We start from the raw sequence: 18136 nt of genomic DNA, 5'->3' as shown, positions 1-18136 counted from the left end.
CCCGAATTGCTGCCTATGCTGTTATCAGGATTCAACAGGCTCCTGCCAGACAGGGCCTGGCACATACTAGGTTCTCCATAATAGTGAACTGCTCTTATTGTTAGTATTGCTGTGTGACCTGGGGTAAATGGCTTGACTAGTCTGTGCCTCTGTTTCCCCATCTGTAAAACAGAGCCCTAACTCACAGGGTGGGCATGGGGACTAAATGACCTAACTAACCTACGATGTTTGGCACATGTCTGGGACATATGAAGCGCTATGCTAAGATGTTGAATGTATATAGGGAAATGCCTGCCTTGTGGGTGCAGACCTGAGAGAGGAGGACCTAGGTTTCAGCAGCTGCACCACTCCCTGTGGCTTGGTCCTCTCTCTAAAGCCTAGTGAGGACTAACTGAGCTGAGTGACAAGTGTTGGGTACCCAAGACCCTGGAGCCAGGCACAGAAGGGAGGTAATTGAAATTGTCCTGTTTCTCTTTTTTCTTTTTTTGGAAACAGAGTCTCACTCTGTCGCCCAGGCTATAGTGCAGTGGTGCCACCTCGGCTCACTGCAACCTCCGCCTCCCAGGTTCAAGAGATTCTTGTGCCTCAGTCTTCCGAGAAGCTGGGACTACAGACACACACCACCATGCCCAGCTACTTTTTGTATTTTTAGTAGAGACGGGGTTTCACCATGTTGGTCAGGCTGGTCTCAAACTCCTGACCTCAGGTGATCCCCCCCACCACCTCGGCCTCCCAAAGTGGTGGGATTACAGGCGTGAGCCACTGCGCCTGGACTAACTTGTCCTTTTTCTTATTAGGCTCTTCCTGTCTCTGCACCTGAACTGTGAGCTCCTTGCAAGACAGGACCCTGCAGATAGACCAAGGATGTGAACCAGGGCTACTCAGTCTGGACACTATTGACATTTGGGGCTGGATAATCATCTGCTGTGTTGTGGGGGCTGTCCAACGCATAGGTGTAGGGTTTGAGCAGCATCCTAGCCTCTGCCTCCTATTAATAGATGCCAGTAGCATCCCCTCTTCAAGTTGTAACAGCCAAAAATGTCACCACTGGTGAACAGCGAATTGGTGAATGTGAATTGAATCTCAATACAATTTTTTTTTAAAGTCTCCATGAATTGCCAAACGTCTCCTGATAGCCCCAAATGAAACACTGATGCAGACAAACAGGTCATAAAGAGGGAGGAAGGAATAAAGATGGCTATAGAAGACATGAACATAGGCTGGGCACAGTGGCTCCCGCCTGTAAACCCAGCACTTTGGGAGGCCAAGGCAGGCGGATCACCTGAGGTCAGGAGTTCGAGACCAGCCTGGTCAACACAGCGAAACCCCGTCTCTACTAAAAAATACAAAAATTAGCCGGGTGTTGGCCAGGCACTGTGGCTCACGCCTGTAATTCCAGCACTTTGGGAGGCTGAGGTGGGCGGATCACCTGAGGTCGGGAGTTCGAGAACAGTCTGACCAACATGGAGAAACTCCGTCTCTACTAAAAATACAAAATTAGCCTGATGGTGCATTCCTGTAATTAGTGGTGGTGCATGCCTGTAATCCCAGCTACTTGGGAGGCTGAAGCAGGAGAATCACTTGAACTCGGGAGGCGGAGGTTGCAGTGAGCTGAGATTGCACCATTGAACTCCAGCCTAGGCAACAAGAGTGAAACTCTGTCTCAAAAAATAAATAAATAAATAAAATTAGCTGGGCCGGGCATGGTGGCGGGCTCCTGTAATCCCGCCTACTCAGGAGGCTGAGGAGGAGACTCTCTTGAACCAAGGAGGCAGAGGTTGCAGTGAGCTGAGATGTTGCGCCACTGCACTCCAGTCTGGGTGGCAGACTGGGACTCCATCTCAAAAACAAACACCCCAAAAATTAGCCAGGCATGGTGGCACACGCCTGTAATCCCAACTACTCAAGAGGCTGAGGCCTAAGAATCGTTTGAACCTGTGAGCCAGAGGCTGCAGTGAGCTGAGGTCATGCCACTGCACTCCAGCCTGGACAACAGAGCGAGACTCTGTCTCAAGAGAAAGAAGAAAGAAAGAGAGAAAGAGAGAAAGAGAGAGAGAGAGAGAAAGGAAAGAAAGAGAAAATTTTTAATTAATTAATTTTACTTTATTTTATAGAGATGAAGTCGCACTATATTGCCCAGGCTGGTCTCCAACCTGGGCTCAAGTGATCCTCTTGCCTCAGCCTCCCAAAGTGCTGGGATTACAGGTCTAAGCCACCACGCCCGGCCACTAAATTTTAATTTCAGAAAGCAAGAAGCAGCTGGGCATGAGGTGGCTCACACCTGTAATTCCAGCACTGTGGGAGGCTAAGGCAGGTGGATCACTTGAGCCCAGGAATTTGAGACCAGCCTGGGCAACATAGCAAAATCCTGTCTCTAGAAAAATAGAAAAATTAGCCGGGCAAAGGGTGCGCTCCTGTAGTCCCAGCTACTCAGGAGGCTGAGGTAGGAGGATCTAGGGAGCCCGAAGAGGCTGAGGCTGCAGTGAGATGTGATTGCACCACTGCACTCCAGCCTGGGAAGAGTGAGACCCTGTCTCAAACAAAAAAAAAAAGAAGAATTCGAAAAGAAAATGTTAAAAAGAGCTCTCCCTGTGAGGCATCTAAACCTCATCACCCACTCTGCATGATTAGCTGCCAAATCTTACTGATCTCACATGCCCATAGGTGGCCCAAATAGAATCCTCCTTGGCAAAATTTTTTTGGGGATGGAATCTCACTCTGTCCCCCAGGCTGGAGTGCAGTGGCACAATCTTGGCTCATTGCAACCTCTGCCTCCCGGGTTCAAGCGATTCTCCTGCCTCAGCCTCCCAAGTAGCTGGGATTACAGGTGCGCACCACCACGCCTGGATAATTTTTTTTTTTTTTTTTTTTTTTGAGACGGAGTCTCGCTCTGTCACCCAGGCTGGGGTGCAGTGGCACCATCTCGGCTCACTGCAAGCTCTGCCTCCCGGGTTCACGCCATTCTCCCGCCTCAGCCTCTCCGAGTAGCTGGGACTACAGGCGCCCGCCACCTCGCCCGGCTTTTTTTGTATTTTTAGTAGAGACGGGGTTTCACCGTGTTAGCCAGGATGGTCTCGATCTCCTGACCTCGTGATCCGCCCGCCTGGGCCTCCCAAAGTGCTGGGATTACAGGCGTGAGCCACCGCGCCCGGCCGACGCCTGGATAATTTTTGTATTTTAGTAGAGACAGAGTTTCACCATGTTGGCCAGGCTGATCTACAGCTCCTTGTCTCAGGTGACATCTCGGCCTCCCAAAGTGCCGGGATTACGGGCGTGAGCTACCGCGCCCAGTGGGCAAAATTTTTTTAATTTTAACTTTATTTTTCTTCTTGGCAAAATATGTAGCAGAGGTCTGCGAACCTTCTCTGTAAAGTATTTTACTGTCACCGCTCAACTCTGCCACAGTAGCACAATAGCACCCATAGACAATATGGAAACAAATGAACATGGCTGTTCTCCAACAAAACCTTACTTACTGGGACACTGAAATTTGAATTTTACATCATTTTTATGCACCAAAGAAAAGTTTTCTAGCCAGGTGCGGTGGCCCACAACTATAATCCCAGCACCTTGGGAGACTGAGGCTGGAGAATTGCTTTAGCGCAGGAGTTCAAGACCAGCCTGGGCAATACAGCAAAACCCCATCTCTACAAAAAAAAAAAAAAAAAATTAGCTGGGCATGGGTGGTGTGCTACTGGAGTCCCAGCTACTAAGGTGGGACTGAGGTGAGGGGATCGCTTGAGCCTGGTAGGTGGAGGCTGCAGTGAGCCATAACTGTGCCACTGCACTCCAGCCTGGGTGAGACAGTGTGAGACCCTGTCTCAAAAAAAAAAAAAAAATTCATTCATCTACATTATCCAGCATTATCAGCACATTATCTGAGTGCCTGCTCTGTGCATGACCCACGTTGGGCAGTCTTGGAAACACATCTAGGACTGAGACAGCCCAGTTCCGCCCTTGTGGGCTCACAGTCCAATAGGGGACACAGACCTGTCCTCAGGCAGTGATGACCCAGAGTGAGCAGGGCTGGAATGAAGGAGTCCAGAGGAGACACCTGACCCAGCCTGGGGGACAGAGGGTAGTTTCAAGGGAACCCAGGAAAGATCCCTATGATAAGATTACATTTGAGCATAGACCTGAATGAAATTAGGAATGGAGCCATGTGGAGATTCCAGTCAGAGGGAAGAGCAAAATGCAAAGATCATGGAAAGGGTGGCTTTGGGGCGTAGCAAGGCCAGTGTGGAAGAGGTGGGGGCAGGGACAGAGAGAGCGTCTTGTGGGCTGTGATGACAATTTGGGTCTCTACTCTGAGACTGAAGCCGCTGGACAGTTCTGAGTGAAGGACGGACAGGATCTGGCTTAAGGTCCTCAGGATCCTCTGCCTGCTGCATGGACAATAAACAAGGAGATTGAAGGGACAATAAACTAGGAGCGCAATGAGGAGGTCACTGTAGTGGCCCAGGTGGAAGAAGATGGTGTCTAGTACGGGCTGGGGACAGTGGGAATGGGGAGAAGTGGTCAGATTAGGCTATGTTTGAAAGGTCGAGGCTGGGCGCAGTGGGTCACGCCTGTAATTCCAGCACTTTTGGAGGCTGAGGTAGGTGGATTGCCTGAGGTCAGGATGAGACCAGCCTGGTCAACATGGTGAAACCTCTCTCTACTAAAAATACAAAAGTTAGCTGGGCGTGGTGGCGCATGCCTGTAATCCCAGCTACTCGGGAGGCTGAGGCAGAAGAATCGCTTGAACCCAGGAGGCAGAGGTTGAAGTGAGCGGAGATCATGCCATTGCACTCCAGCATGGATGACAGAGTGAGACTCCATCTCAAAACAACAAAAACAAACAAACAAAAGAAAGGTCAAGAGCCTTCGGTGATGGACAGAATAAGGGATATATAATTTGAGGGAAAGAGCAGCCAAGGAAGACTCCAAGGGTTTTTTTTTTTTTTTTTTTCCTGACAGGGAAGAACAATTGCATTTTATTTTATTTTATTTTTTCTTAAACGGATCTCGGCCGGCTGGTGGCTCACCTTGTAACCACACTTGGGAGGCCGAGGCGGGCAGATCACGAGGTCAGGAGATCGAGAATGAAAACCCTCTCTACCAAAAAACAAAAAAAAGTGCCGGGCTGGTGGCGGGCTTGTATCCCACTACTGGAGAGGCGGGAGAAGGCTGAGCGGCTGGCATGACCGAAATTGCCACTGCAATCACCTGGCGACAGACGAAATCTCTCAGACGGACTCTCACTCTTGTCGCCCAGGCTGGAGTGCAGTGGCATAATCTCGACTCACTGCAACCTCCGCCTCCGAGGTTCAAGCAATTCTCCTGCCTCAGCCTCCCAAGTAACCAGGACTACAGGTGCGCACTACCACACCTGGCTAATTTTGTATTTTTAGTAGAGACGGGGTTTGGCTATGTTGGCCAGGCTGGTCTCAAACTCCTGATCCGCTTGTCAGCCTCCCAAAGTGCTGGGATTACAGGCATGTGCCACCGTGCCCGGCCTTGCATTTTCTAATTTTTTAAAAAGCACATTTACTTACTTACTTTGAGGTGAGGTCTCGCTATATTGCCCACGCTAATCTCGAACTCCTGGACTCAAGATATCCTCCCACCTCAGCCTTCCGAGAAGCTGGGATTACAGGCCCACGCCACCTTGCCCTACTTGCATTTTTTATTTTCTCTGACCACTGTCACTCCAATTTAGTCAGCCCTCACCAGCCCCCAGGGTCTTTCCTGAGCCTAGATTAACACTTGAGTTTCAAGAGAAACACCCTAGTCTCTAGGGTGAGTACTTACTGAATGACTTAGATAGGATTACAGTGGCCAAAGAATTCTGGATAAATGAAGTCCCTGGATAAAATGAAATTAAGGGAGGGCCAGTATAGGGCCTTGTTTTCTCCATCAGGAAAAAAAAAAAAAAAAAAAACAAGGCTGGGCACGGTGGCTCAAGCCTGTAATCCCAGAACTTTGGGAGGCCGAGGCAGGTGGATCACGAGGTCAGGAGATCAAGACTAACACAGTGAACCCTCGTCTCTACTAAATATACAAAAAAAAATTAGCCGGTCGTGGTGGCGGGCACTTGTATTCCCAGCTACTTGGGAGGCTGAGGCAGGAGAATGGTGTGAACCCAGGGGGCGGAGCTTGCAGTGAGCCGAGACTGCGCCACTGCACTCCAGCCTGGGCGACAGAGCGAGACTCCATCTCAAAAAAAAAAAAAAAAAACAAGGGAGATTTGGTCATATTGATGCAATCCCCATTTTTGTGAAGTGGCCAGTGAAGTTCCTTGGTGCAAGCTGGAGGGTGAAGGAAGAGGGAGCAAACTCAGGCCCTCACCCATGCCCCATGCAGAAAGACAGACTGTGGAGCCAAGGTGTGACCTGATAAGAAACTGGTTTAAGAAAGGTCACACAGGGTGTGCCCAGGAGGGCAGAGGCAGGCGTTATCCATTCTCCCTGGTGACCTGGCCCCAGAGGCCTTTATCCTTTCAGTCTCCAAGGCAAGGATTTCCGAAGGTTTCAGGGAAAATGCCCAAGCCCATCCCCCACGACTTGAAAAACTAGTCTGTTAGATTCAAGAGCCCAACACTTAGGTCAATGGCAGGGGCAGGGGTTTCACAGACCTCCCTCCTGGGGGCCTCGGTGCTCCAGAGAAGAGATCAGCTCAGTGAACAAACATTTGGCCAACTCTTCACAATTGCCAGGGTGGGGAACCAGCTGAGTTGTCAACAGAGAAGCCGCCAGACCTAATTAATTAACCAAGGTGCTGACGTGTCCACAGACACACACACACATACACACATCATCGGCTGCTGAATCTTGATGCAAATTAGCTAAATGGGGCCACCCGAGAGGGTCAGAACCCCAAGCACAGAATCTCTCCCCTCCGCTTCTCCCCTGGGGCCGGTCAGTTTCCTTTCATTCCGCCCTGACCACCCATTGCTCTCCTTTTCTTATACTAAGTAGGTCCTCCCGGCCCCCAGGCGTCCACTCCCCACAACGCCCTGGGATTTCGGACTGGACCTTCCTCCCACCTCCAGGCTCAGACTGAGCGAGCGATTCCGCTCCAGGTAAAGCGGGATGACTGCCACCGATGCTGCTGTTATCGCGGCCATTTATTATTTTCCGGAGGGGAAGTGTTTCTCCTTCTCCCTTCTCCTCACCCCACCCGCGTGGGGCATTCCCGCTGCCGGCGATCGGGACCAAACAGTCCCTGATAGTGGCGTCTGGGGACCAGAACGTCCCTCCAGCCGGTGCTGCAGGCCCGGTCCTGCCTCTTTCCGTCACTGAGGGCGTTGCACTGGGGTGGGCGTCCAGAGCTGGGGCCGGGGAGAGAGATCCTGCTGGCGACCCCCCACCACCTTGTACTCACCGAGGTCCGCGGCTACTGGCGCCCCCACTTCCGCCGGCGCCCCAGCTGCAGAGGCCCGGGCAGGCCGCGAGCCGCGGAGCCAGGGTTCCGCCCGCGCCGCCGCCACTGCCCCACGTGGTCGCGGGCTGGCTCGCAGGCTTGGAAGCCAGCACAGCCCGGGTCGCCACCTGGCCCGCGGCTTTGCGGGGCGCTTTGGACCGATCTTCCTGCCTACGAGTTGGGGGCGTCTGGGATGCCCATTTTCGGCAGGAAGAAACTGAGGTTCAGAGAGGGGAAGACTTCCTCCCGGCTGGGTTAAGGGCAGAGCTCGGTCTTTGCATCCCTATCCCACTCCTAACCCTCGCTTCCAGTGGGAACCCCCGCTCCTCTACAGGAAACCTGGAGATCGTGGTTTCAGATGCCGCATACCAAGAAAGTAGCTGGGCTGGATCAGAGGCGGTCATTTTGTCCTCCAGCTCTCCCTGCAGTCCCGTTTTACAAAGGGGGAAACTGAGGCCTTGAGTGGGGAATATGAACCTCCCTATTCCAAGCCCAGTCAGAATTCACTTTCTCCTTGCGGGGTCCTATTTACACAGGGATCCTGTGGGCCTTTGCTTTCCACTAGATCACCAAGGGCTAGTGCCAGGTACACAATTTGGTGCTCTGCAAATATCTGTTGAAAGAATATCATCAGGCACATAGTAGGTGCTCAATAAATATTTGTTGACTTAACTATGAATGAGTAGGGGTTGTGTTTATGAACCCATCCTGCCTCCTAGAACCTACGTTCTAGTGGAGGTAGAAGGGACAGAATAGGGTAAAACGAGCAAATATGTAAACAAGATCCTTCAGGGTTTGATCAAAGTGATGGATAAAGAATAAAATAGGCCGGGCACGGTGGCTCACGCCTGTAATTCCAGCACTTTGGGAGGCTGAGGTGGGTGGATCACCTGAGGTCAGGAGTTCAAGACCAGCCTGGCCAACATGGTGAAACCCTGTCTCTACTAAAAATAGAAAAATTAGCCAGGCACCTGTAATCCCAGCTACTCCGGAGGCTCAGGCAGGAGAATCACTTGAACCCGGGAGGCGGAGGTTGCAGTGAGCTGAGATCGTGCCATTGCACTCCAGCCTGGGCAACAAGAGTGAAATTCCATCTCAAAAAAAAAAAAAAAAAAGTAAAATAAGGGCAATGGGATAGTGGGTGGCTGGGTTGCCATGGAGCTTAAAATTGGGTGGTCTGAGGCTGAGTGCAGTGTCTCACACTTGTAATCTCAGCACTTTGGGATGCTGAAGCAGGAGGAGCGCTTCAAGCCAAGAGTTTCAGACCAACCAGGGCAACAAAGCAAGTTCCTGTCTCTATTTAAAAAAAAATTTTTTTTGAAAAATTAAAAATTACTTTAAAAAAAGGGGTGATCAGAGGAGGCGGCATTGAAGAAGAAACCACCTCAGATAACCCTCTAGTTCCAACCTGCCCTACCTCCTTTGACAGATGGAGAAAGCGAGATCCAAGAGGGAACTGGGGACAGATGGAGGTCATGGAGTGTAATTTGCAAGGCCTTCAGCAGGGTGGGGCTACTTTAGATACTGTTGGTCAGGGCCCTCTGCTCTCAGGAGGACAATGGAACCCAGACCTGAATAACAATGTGCAGAACTCCAAGAGATCAGCATCTGAAATCAGCATCTGGGCTGAGGACAGCTGGGGGAGGACAGGTTCTGGCCCTGACCTCAGGGGGCTTGCATTGGGTGGGGGAGAGGACAGTCCACAAGCAGTTCTATACTGTCATGCAGTCGGTGCCAGGAAGAAAATACTTGTCAGGGATTGAGGGTGGGGCAGGGTGTCGATGCCACTTCAAACAGTGAGCAGAGAGAACTGCTTAGGGGAGAGAAGTTCAAGGAGGCGGAGTGGAGGCAGGTGAGCTGCTTGGCTGTTTGGTTTTAATGGCAACTTCTGGTCTAGGAACTGAGTCGATGTGTATTATTACAGTCCTCCTCTGCTCAAAACCCTCCTAAGGCTCCGGTCTTAGGAAAACCAAAAGACCTTAAAGCGATCAAAAGATTGCTTGGATCTGCCCCCATTTTTTTCACTGAACTCAATCCCCAACCCGTATTGCCCCTCCCTTTCCTTGTAATTCCTCAATGCCCAGGCCCACTGGCTGGCTTCCTTCCCTCCAGCCTCAGCTCCACCATGCCCTTTCCCATCATAGGGGAGAAAATTGAATCCCTCAACCCCAGTAACCCTCTCCGCCTTTCCAGCTTTCTTTTGCTCCATGGCACTGGTCATCATGACGGGCCATCTATATTTTACGTAATTATGTTTATAGTGTCTTCCCCCACCGTCTAAACTCCGTGCAAACAAAGATTATCGTCTGTTTATTCCCTCCTGTATTCTCAGTGCTTCGAACAGAGCCTGGCGCACAGGAGGCACTCAGTGAATGCTTGCAAAACGAATTTTTATTGTAATGCATTTAATGAAATAGCCCAGATTACTATCAGGCACCTAATAAGAAACGTGACCGACTATCTTCTCGCTTGGGGGTGTGTGTGGGCATCCCGTGCCTCAGTTTCACCCGCCCTAAAATGGGATCAAGGATAGCTGTCTCAATGCCTTGTGGGAACTCGCTGTGATTAAATTTGGTCACTAAGCCAAACGCACGGGTCACTGCCTAGATTGAGTTAGGCCGCCGTCAGGGCCCCAGCAGGGCGGCTCGGTCCCCTCCCATCAGCCCCGCCCTTGTAGGCGGAGCCACGGGCCCGGCCAGCACGTGTAAGAGTTCGCGGCGGGTCGCCGCAGTCACTCACCTGAGCGCGCACGGTCCGCGCGTCCTCCGCTCGTGCGTCCTCCGCCCGCCTGCCCGCTCGCCCGGCCCGCGACTCATGTCCCGCCGCAAGGCCGGCAGCGCTCCCCGCCGAGTAGAGCCCGCGCCCGCCGCCAACCCAGACGACGAGATGGAAATGCAGGACCTCGTCATCGAACTCAAGCCCGAGCCAGACGCGCAGCCCCAACAGGCCCCAAGGCTGGGGCCCTTCTCCCCGAAGGAGGTGTCCGCGGCGGGGCGGTTCGGCGGCGAACCCCACCACTCCCCTGGCCCCATGCCCGCCGGGGCCGCCCTCCTAGCTCTCGGCGCGCGGAACCCGTGGACCCTGTGGACGCCGTTGACCCCGAACCTTCCCGGTGAGCGCCCCGGGCCCTGGGCCCAGCCTCCCTTACCTTTGACCCTCGGGTGGGACCCTTCCCTTTGGGCATGGGCCCCTCGCCCTGCCTTATCTCCTTCGCCCCGTCCTGCCCCCCAGGCCCCCTTCTGACCTTCGGTTTCCCCTCTCCTTCAGCACCCTCAGCCCCCATCCTGGCCCCACCCCACGCTCACCACCCGCTTCCTCCCTGCAGACCGCCAGCCCTGGACCGACAAACACCCAGATCTGTTGACCTGCGGCCGCTGCCTGCAGACCTTCCCGTTGGAGGCCATCACTGCCTTCATGGACCACAAGAAGCTGGGCTGTCAGCTCTTCAGAGGCCCCAGTCGCGGCCAGGGCTCAGGTGAGTAAAGCCGGGTGCAGGCCCTCTCAAGTTCAAGGGCTGGGCTTCCTGCTGGAAAGGGGCTGGGCTGGACGGCAGGGCACTGAGCACTACTTCCCCTTTCTCGCTCCCCATCGGGTGCAGCCTAGGCGTGGCCAGGGCCTGCCCGTCCTAGGGCAGGGACTAGTGGTGGCGGTGGGGGGGCGGTTGCTGGGCAGAGAAGGAGGGCCGCCTACAGGGTGTGGCCAGCCCCAGAAGACTAGCCCGGGATTTTGCCCCCCACACACACACCCCAACCTGGTTTCACTTCTCCTTCCCCTTGGCCAGAAATAACTGGCCAGGTGGCTGGACCAGGGTGGCAGTAGGGGGGGACCTCTAGGGAGGGCAGCGGTCGGGGGGAGGGGGAGTGAAGGCCAGCTGGAATGGGGAGGTTGCCACCTCCTCCTGTCTCTGTCAAAATACTGATTGAGGTGCTAGTACAGCTGAGTGTTCAGAGCCAAGGAAGAGGCTTCTGGCTTCCCTCGGTGATGGAATCTCCCAGCCCTGCGTGCTGGGAATCCCCTGGTTTGAGCGAGTTCCCGGGTGCTGGACACCTGGGTTCCTCCTCTTGGGAGGGAATTAAAATCCTTCACATGGCCCTTGACCTTCGGTGAGCTTTTGGTCAGTGTTGGCTGCAGGGCTTAATCCAAACCTAATTTCCAGCCCCCTGGCCCTTGCCCTCCTGAGACTTTTGAGAAGTGCAATTATTTAGGGTTGGGCCAGGGAGGGTCTGGTGGTGGGAAAGAGGAGGGGCTTGTGACTGATTGAATCGGCTTTAGAGCTGGAGCATGGAGAGTGGCCTGGAGGAGCGAGGGGCTGTGATGGAATCGCTGGAACAAAACACTGCAGGGCTTGGAGAATCGTGGGCACCTTGGTTTCACAGGCTCTGCTGTTTGAGCACTTATGTGGACCAAAGCTCTCAACCATTCCCCAAGCGAGGTCACAACCACCCTTGAAAGGGAGGGGATCTCTAGGGTCCCTGAATTCTAGCAACTGAGGCACACAGAGAGAGGACTATGTCTTGCCCAAGGTCACACAACTAGGGAGCAGAGAAGTCTGAATTTGAATGCAGGCCTGTGCTCTTGACCCGGGACTGGTTGTATCACAAAGGTTGTCCCATCCAAAAACTCTAGAATTTGAAAAATGGAAAGTCTAGTTCACCTAGGAAGTATCCGCTGAGAGTACCCCGAAGGTCCAGATAAAAATCCAAATTCAGGTTTGGGGGCTCTCAATTTGAGATCCATGCAGGGGGTGGGGGACCCAGGTCATTACCACCTCTTTACTAGGTGGACGCTAAGCTTTCCCTGTAGCTACCCCATTATTATTTTGAGGTGGAATCTCACTCTGTCACCCAGGCTGGAGTGCTGTGGTGCAATCTCAGCTCACTGCAACCTCCGCCTCCCAGGTTCAAGTGATTCTCCTGCCTCAGCCCTCCAAGTAGCTGGGACTAGGCGTGCACCACCATGGCCGGCTAATTTTTGTAATTTTGGTGGAAACAGGGTTTCACCATGTTGACCAGGCTGGTGTCTCAAAATCCTGACCTCAGGTGATCCGCCTGCCTTGGCCTCCTAAAGTGCTGGGATTACAGGCATAAGCCACCATGCCCAGATATCTCAATTACTTTAAAAATTACTTTTATTAAACCAAAAAAAAAAATTTTTTTTTTTTTTGAGACAGAGTCTTGCTTTTGTCACCCAGGCTGGAGTGCAGTGGTGGGATCTCGGCTCACTGCAACCTCCGCCTCCTGGGTTCAAGCACTCCTGCCTTAACCTCCCAAGTGGCCGGGATCACAGGCGTGCACCACCACACCCGGCTATTTTGTATTTTTACTAGAGACAGGGTTTCATCACGTTGGCCAGGCTGGTCTCAAATCTCTGACCTCAAGAGATCAACCCGCCTCAGCCTCCCAAAGTGCTAGGATTACAGGTGTGAGCCACCGCACCCAGCTATATCTGCCTTTTTTTTTTTTTTTGAGATGGGGTTTTGCTCTGTCACCCAGGCCTAAACCAAAAATCTTATTCAAAAGCCTCTGCTCCCAGCCGGATATGGTGGCTCACACCTATAATCCCAGCACTTTGAGGGGCTGAGGTGGAAGGATTACTCGAGGCCATTAAGTTAAAGAATAGCCTGGGCAGCCGGGTGCAGTGGCTCAAACCTGTAATCCCAGCACTTTGGGAGGCCGAGGCAGGCGGATCATGAGGTCAGGAGATCGAGACCATCCTGGCTAACACAGTGAAACCCCATGGCGTGGTGGCGGGCGCCTGTAGTCCCAGCTACTCGGGAGGCTGAGGCAGGAGAATGACGTGAACCCCGGAGGCGGAGGTTGCAGTGAGCCGAGATCGCGCCACTGCACTGCAGCCTTGGCGACAGAACAAGGCTCCGTCTCAAAAAAAAAAAAAAAAAAAAAAAAAAGAATAGCCTGGGCAACATAGCAGGACCCCATCTCTTTAAAAAATACGAAATTAAAAATTTAAAGCGAAAAAAGCAAGCCTCTGTTCTGCCCTCTCCCCCTCCCCCAGTAGTCTGGATTGAAATCCCAGCTTCACCCCTTCCAAGCTGTGCGACCCTGGGGAAATGCCTCTCTGTGCCTCAGTTTTCCCGTCTGGAAAATGGAGATCTTATTTTCCTGTCCTGAGGGAAAGCCGGGCTATGAGCCATGGCTCAGCACCTAGCATGTAGGAAGCGCTCACTGAGTTAACATAACTTTTTTAAAGATTTTCAAACACATGGCCCAGCGCAGTGGCTCATGCCTGTAATCCCAGCACTTTGGGAGGCCGAGGTGGGCAGATCACTTGAGGCCAAGAGTTCGAGACCAGCCTGGCCAACATGGTGAAACCCCATCTCTACTAATTAGCCAGGCATGGTGGCGGGCACCTGTAATCCCAGCTACTTGAGAGGCTGAGGCATGAGAATAGCTTGAATCCGGGAGGTGGAGGTTGCAGTGAGCTGAGATCGCGCCACTGCACCCCAGCCTGGGCAACAGAGTGAGACTGTCTAAAAAAAAAATGGTTTTCAAACACAAAGCCTCAGGTACTTAGCACCCACTCTACAGATTTTTCGTGTCCACCCCTCCTCTGAGCATGAGCTTCCTGGTCATTCCAGGGTGTGTGTGTCTTGTTACTGCCAAGTCCTTGGCCCCTGCAGGAGTGCCTGTCCCACAGAAGGTGTCCAGCTGGCAGCTGTGAACTGCAACCCCCGTGACTCCTTCCTCTCCGCACTAACACTCTGCCTCTTTTTCTTACCAGAACGAGAAGAGCTGAAGGCCTTGAGCTGCCTGCGCTGTGGCAAACAGTTCACAGTGGCCTGGAAGCTGCTGCGTCACGCCCAATGGGACCACGGACTGTCCATCTACCAGACAGAATCAGAGGCCCCAGAGGCCCCGCTCCTGGGCCTGGCCGAGGTGGCCGCAGCCGTGTCGGCAGTGGTGGGGCCAGCAGCTGAGGCCAAGAGACCCCGTGTAAGTGGCAGTGGCCTCACCCGGCGGAGCCCCACCTGTCCTGTGTGCAAGAAGACCCTCAGCTCCTTCAGCAATCTCAAAGTGCACATGCGCTCGCACACAGGCGAGCGGCCCTATGCTTGCGACCAGTGTCCCTACGCCTGCGCCCAGAGCAGCAAGCTCAACCGCCACAAGAAGACCCACCGGCAGGTGCCGCCCCAGAGCCCCCTCATGGCCGACACCAGCCAGGAGCAGGCCTCTGCGGCCCCACCGGAGCCGGCTGCCCATGCTGCTGCCCCCACCAGCACCCTCCCATGCAGCGGTGGTGAGGGGGCTGGAGCCGCCGCCACAGCAGGTGTCCAGGAACCTGGGGCTCCTGGCAGTGGGGCTCAAGCCGGCCCTGGTGGAGACACTTGGGGAGCCATCACCACGGAACAGAGAACTGACCCTGCAAACAGCCAGAAGGCATCACCTAAAAAGATGCCCAAGTCAGGGGGCAAGAGCCGCGGGCCCGGGGGCAGCTGTGAGTTCTGCGGGAAGCATTTTACCAATAGCAGCAACCTGACAGTGCACCGGCGCTCGCACACTGGGGAGCGCCCCTACACCTGTGAGTTCTGCAACTACGCCTGCGCCCAGAGCAGCAAGCTCAACCGCCACCGCCGCATGCACGGCATGACGCCTGGCAGCACCCGCTTCGAGTGCCCCCACTGCCATGTGCCCTTCGGCCTGCGAGCCACCCTGGACAAACACCTGCGGCAGAAGCACCCTGAGGTAGCCGGCGAGGCCTGAGCCCAGGAAAACCCCCCTCACTGTCCCTGGTACCGCTGCCAACACCCATTGATCTCCTTGCTTTTGTCCCCCTTCTCCAAGTAAATTTCCCCTTTTATTTACACCTATCTGGAGTCTGGCTTTCTTGGGATGCATGAGGTGGGGCAGGAGGCTTCCCCTCCATGGGGTGGACAGCTGGACAGACCGGTTTGGAGTGAGGGGGTGAGGGAATGGCCAGCCCCCAGTGCCTGGGGCGCAGCAGGATTGGCACAGAAAGCCGCGCTCCCAGTTCCTGGTGCGGGCGAGGCCAGGGCAGGGGCCGAGGCGAGGGCGGGGAGAGGCCCAGACCTGTCGCCAGAGGCCCCGGGCAAAGGGGCCCATGTGGGACATGCTGGGCCGACACCCTATGTCCACACCTGCGGGCAGGTCTGGGCCCTCTCCCTTGGGACTGGGCCCTGGCCTCCTGAGCAGGCCTCACTGAGCCATGGCAGGTTCTGATGAACAGGGGCCTGCCACTTAGCCATCAGAGGTGGGCAAGATGTCCCACACAGGCAGCACTGGCACCTGGCCTGTAAACCCAAGCGCTCTCCCAGCTGGCTCTGCTGGCCCATGGGCCCTGGGGTGGGAGAACCCTGCACCAACCACACAGATGACACTGAGGCAGGTGACGGGAATTAAATAACTCTTGACTTTATTTCACTAGAGATAAAACCAGCAGCATCACAGCTTGAGCCCCTTACCCCACCCCCTTGTCCTCCCCACCCCCCACTCTTCTGCCTAATGTCGGTAATGGGGGCTTCGGGATCGGGACCTTGAGCGCCTGGAAAGAGAAAGGGAGGGGCCATGAGGACGGGGCGTACACACATCAACACACCTGGGGCCATGGATGCTTCAGTGATCGGGGCACTTGTCTGTGGAGGGAAGGATGTTCCCCAAGGGATGAGACCAGCCCCTCCAACTGGAGGTGGGTACAGGGTGAGGCTGGAGGAATGAGAGCCAGGACCTCCCATCAAAGGACAAGTGTCACTTCCCAGAAAGTGGAGGGTCATGGGCTTCCTTACCTTCGAGAAGAGCTGTATTCTCGACCTGGAAAGAAAAGAACAGGTGAAGAGCGAGCAAACATCCAGGGCAGGGCCTCTTCCTTGACCTGGGGTGAGGCCCTCAAAACTGAACTTCAGGGGTTGTCTCCAAATCAGGGGACATTTCCAGAGAGTCCAGTGGCGCCATCTGTGCCCCTCACCAGCCCACGCCGGAATGAGCACTTCTAATTCCTGCAATCACCTTGTGACTAAAGCAATCTGTGTGTGTGTGTGTGTGTGTACGTGTGTCACGTTGGTCAGGCTGGTCTCGAACTCCTGACCTCAGGTGATTGACCCACCCACCTCAGCCTCCCAAAGTGCTGGGATTACAGGCGTGAGCTACTGCGCCCAGCTGTACTATGGTTTTTTTGGTAACCCTGCTTGACACTTTTCTTTAAAGCCCCAGAGCCCTGCAGCCTGGTGGGGACACTCACTGTATCGGGGGGAGGGTGAACGGCTCTGCCGGCTGTACTGGCGTTCCCACTCTTCTCTCTCCTTCTCTCGGCGTTCCCGCTCCCTGCAAAGGCATGGCGTAAGCATCTGGCCAGGAACACTGGACACACTGAACTCAGGGAAGGCAGGTGCTTCCAACATCCTACTCCAAGGAAGACAGTAAACCAAGGGGGCCGGTACTGCCACCAATCCCCACTTGGAAAGGGAGCCCCAGGTTCAGAGGGACCCCAGCTAGCGGGGCTGACTGGAATCCCAGCCCCTTCCTAGGAAAGCCTCGGGAGCAGAGGGAGGCAGGATAGTCCCATCATTTCCTGCCGCACTGGGGCACCTGCACACAGTGAGTGTTGAAATGGTCTCTGCCACAGTGGCCAGGCTTGGCAACCCAATGGCTACATCTACTGGGTGCCTTCTCCGTGCCTGGCCTTGATCTTGTCAAATCCTCCCAACAGCCTGTGAGGTGGGACAATGACTCTATCTCCATTTAGGAGACGAGCAAACTGAGGCTGGGACAGGAGAAAGACCCATGGCAGTGGGTGAGTGGGGAAGGGGTATCAGGAACAGCTTGCCAGGCCAAAAGAACAGCAAAGGTGACTGGCACTTGGAGGCTGGAAGAGCTGGGAGAAGGTCGCGGTGGCCAGAGGCAGGTTGAAATGGAGGGAGGAAATTCAGGGAGAGGAGCAAGAGACGTGGCTGGGCACAGCCCCGAGGGCCAGGCAGGACTCTCTGCCTTTCATCCACCCACAGGGAGCTGGGCAGGGCTTGAGCCAGCAGCCCGTGGTGGGAAGGCCAGGCAGGCCAGGAGGTGTGGCCATGGGACAGGGAGGGGCAAGGTCTTACTTCATCCGGATCTTGCGGGCCATGGCTCGAAGCTCATCTTCCCGCTCCTGCAGCAGACAGGGCTATGAGGACTTGGCCAGGCCAGCACCCGCCCGCCACCCCAGCCCTCCCTTCCCCACTTCACCTGCCGCTCATGCTCCTGCTGGATCATCTTCTCCTGTGCCGCCTTCTTATCCGCCTTGACTGTAGAGAGAAAGAAACAGGGTGGCTGAGGGGTTCCCTTAAGAGCCCCACTCTCTTTTTTCTTTTTTTGAGACGGAGTCTCGCTCTGTCGCCCAGGTTGGAGTGCAATGGCGCGATCTCGGCTCACTGCAAGCTCCGCCTCCCAGGTTCGTGCCATCTCCTGCCTCAGCCTCCCGAGTAGCTGGGATTACAGGTGCCCACCAACACGCCCAGCTAATTTTTTGTATTTTTAGTAGAGACGGGGTTTCACCGTGTTAGCCAGGATGGCCTCGATCTCCTGACCTCGTGATCCGCCCGCCTCGGCCTCCCAAAGTGCTGGGATTACAGGTGTGAGCCACCGCTCCCGCTAAGAGCCCCACTCTCTCAAACGAGGAAGCTGAGCTCAGACAGGTCAACCTGACTGCAGAGGCCCCAGCAGAGCGGCAGCGGAGCTGATGCAAACCCATTCCTCCCCAGGGCAGCTCCGCGCCTGCGCGGCCTCTC

General features: G+C 54.6%; 2 protein-coding genes across 3 annotated transcripts in view; one reads left to right on the top strand and one right to left on the bottom strand.

Annotated features, from left to right (window-relative positions):
- Nucleotides 1-9049: 9049 nt before the first annotated feature.
- On the top strand, nt 9050-15227 carry ZNF296 (zinc finger protein 296). Its single transcript, XM_032177488.2, has 3 exons — nt 9050-10516; nt 10730-10879; nt 14143-15227. The coding sequence occupies exons 1-3, from the start codon at nt 10219-10221 to the stop codon at nt 15120-15122; spliced, it is 1428 nt and encodes a 475-aa protein (XP_032033379.1). The 5' UTR covers nt 9050-10218; the 3' UTR covers nt 15123-15227.
- Nucleotides 15228-15766: 539 nt separating this feature from the next.
- Nucleotides 15767-18136, bottom strand: part of CLASRP (CLK4 associating serine/arginine rich protein) — a 32204-nt gene continuing 29834 nt past the window's right edge. Inside the window, exons 17-21 of one of the 2 annotated variants that reach the window (XM_032177487.2) lie at nt 17595-17653; nt 17471-17517; nt 16615-16697; nt 16163-16187; nt 15767-15921 (exon numbers count right to left, since the gene is read on the bottom strand). In XM_032177487.2, coding sequence (XP_032033378.1) covers nt 15879-15921; nt 16163-16187; nt 16615-16697; nt 17471-17517; nt 17595-17653 — 257 coding nt within the window. In that variant the 3' untranslated portion in view covers nt 15767-15878. Of the gene's footprint in view, nt 15922-16162; nt 16188-16614; nt 16698-17470; nt 17518-17594; nt 17654-18136 lie in introns of those variants that run through there. The other variant, XR_004252278.2, reaches the window with a different exon arrangement.

Source organism: Hylobates moloch, unplaced genomic scaffold (genome assembly GCF_009828535.3).
Source record: "Hylobates moloch isolate HMO894 unplaced genomic scaffold, HMol_V3 SCAFFOLD_15, whole genome shotgun sequence".
NCBI classification, from domain to species: domain Eukaryota; kingdom Metazoa; phylum Chordata; class Mammalia; order Primates; family Hylobatidae; genus Hylobates; species Hylobates moloch.
The sequence above is the reverse complement of the archived record's forward strand: the minus strand, read 5'-3'. Positions and strand labels throughout refer to the sequence as shown.

Coding starts and splice junctions, on each gene's coding strand:
- ZNF296 (XM_032177488.2), top strand. CDS start 10,219: ATGTCCCGCCGCAAGGCCGGCAGCGCTCCCCGCCGAGTAGAGCCCGCG. Junction 10,517..10,729: donor GTTGACCCCGAACCTTCCCG/GTGAGCGCCCCG, acceptor TCCTCCCTGCAG/ACCGCCAGCCCTGGACCGAC. Junction 10,880..14,142: donor CAGTCGCGGCCAGGGCTCAG/GTGAGTAAAGCC, acceptor TTTTCTTACCAG/AACGAGAAGAGCTGAAGGCC.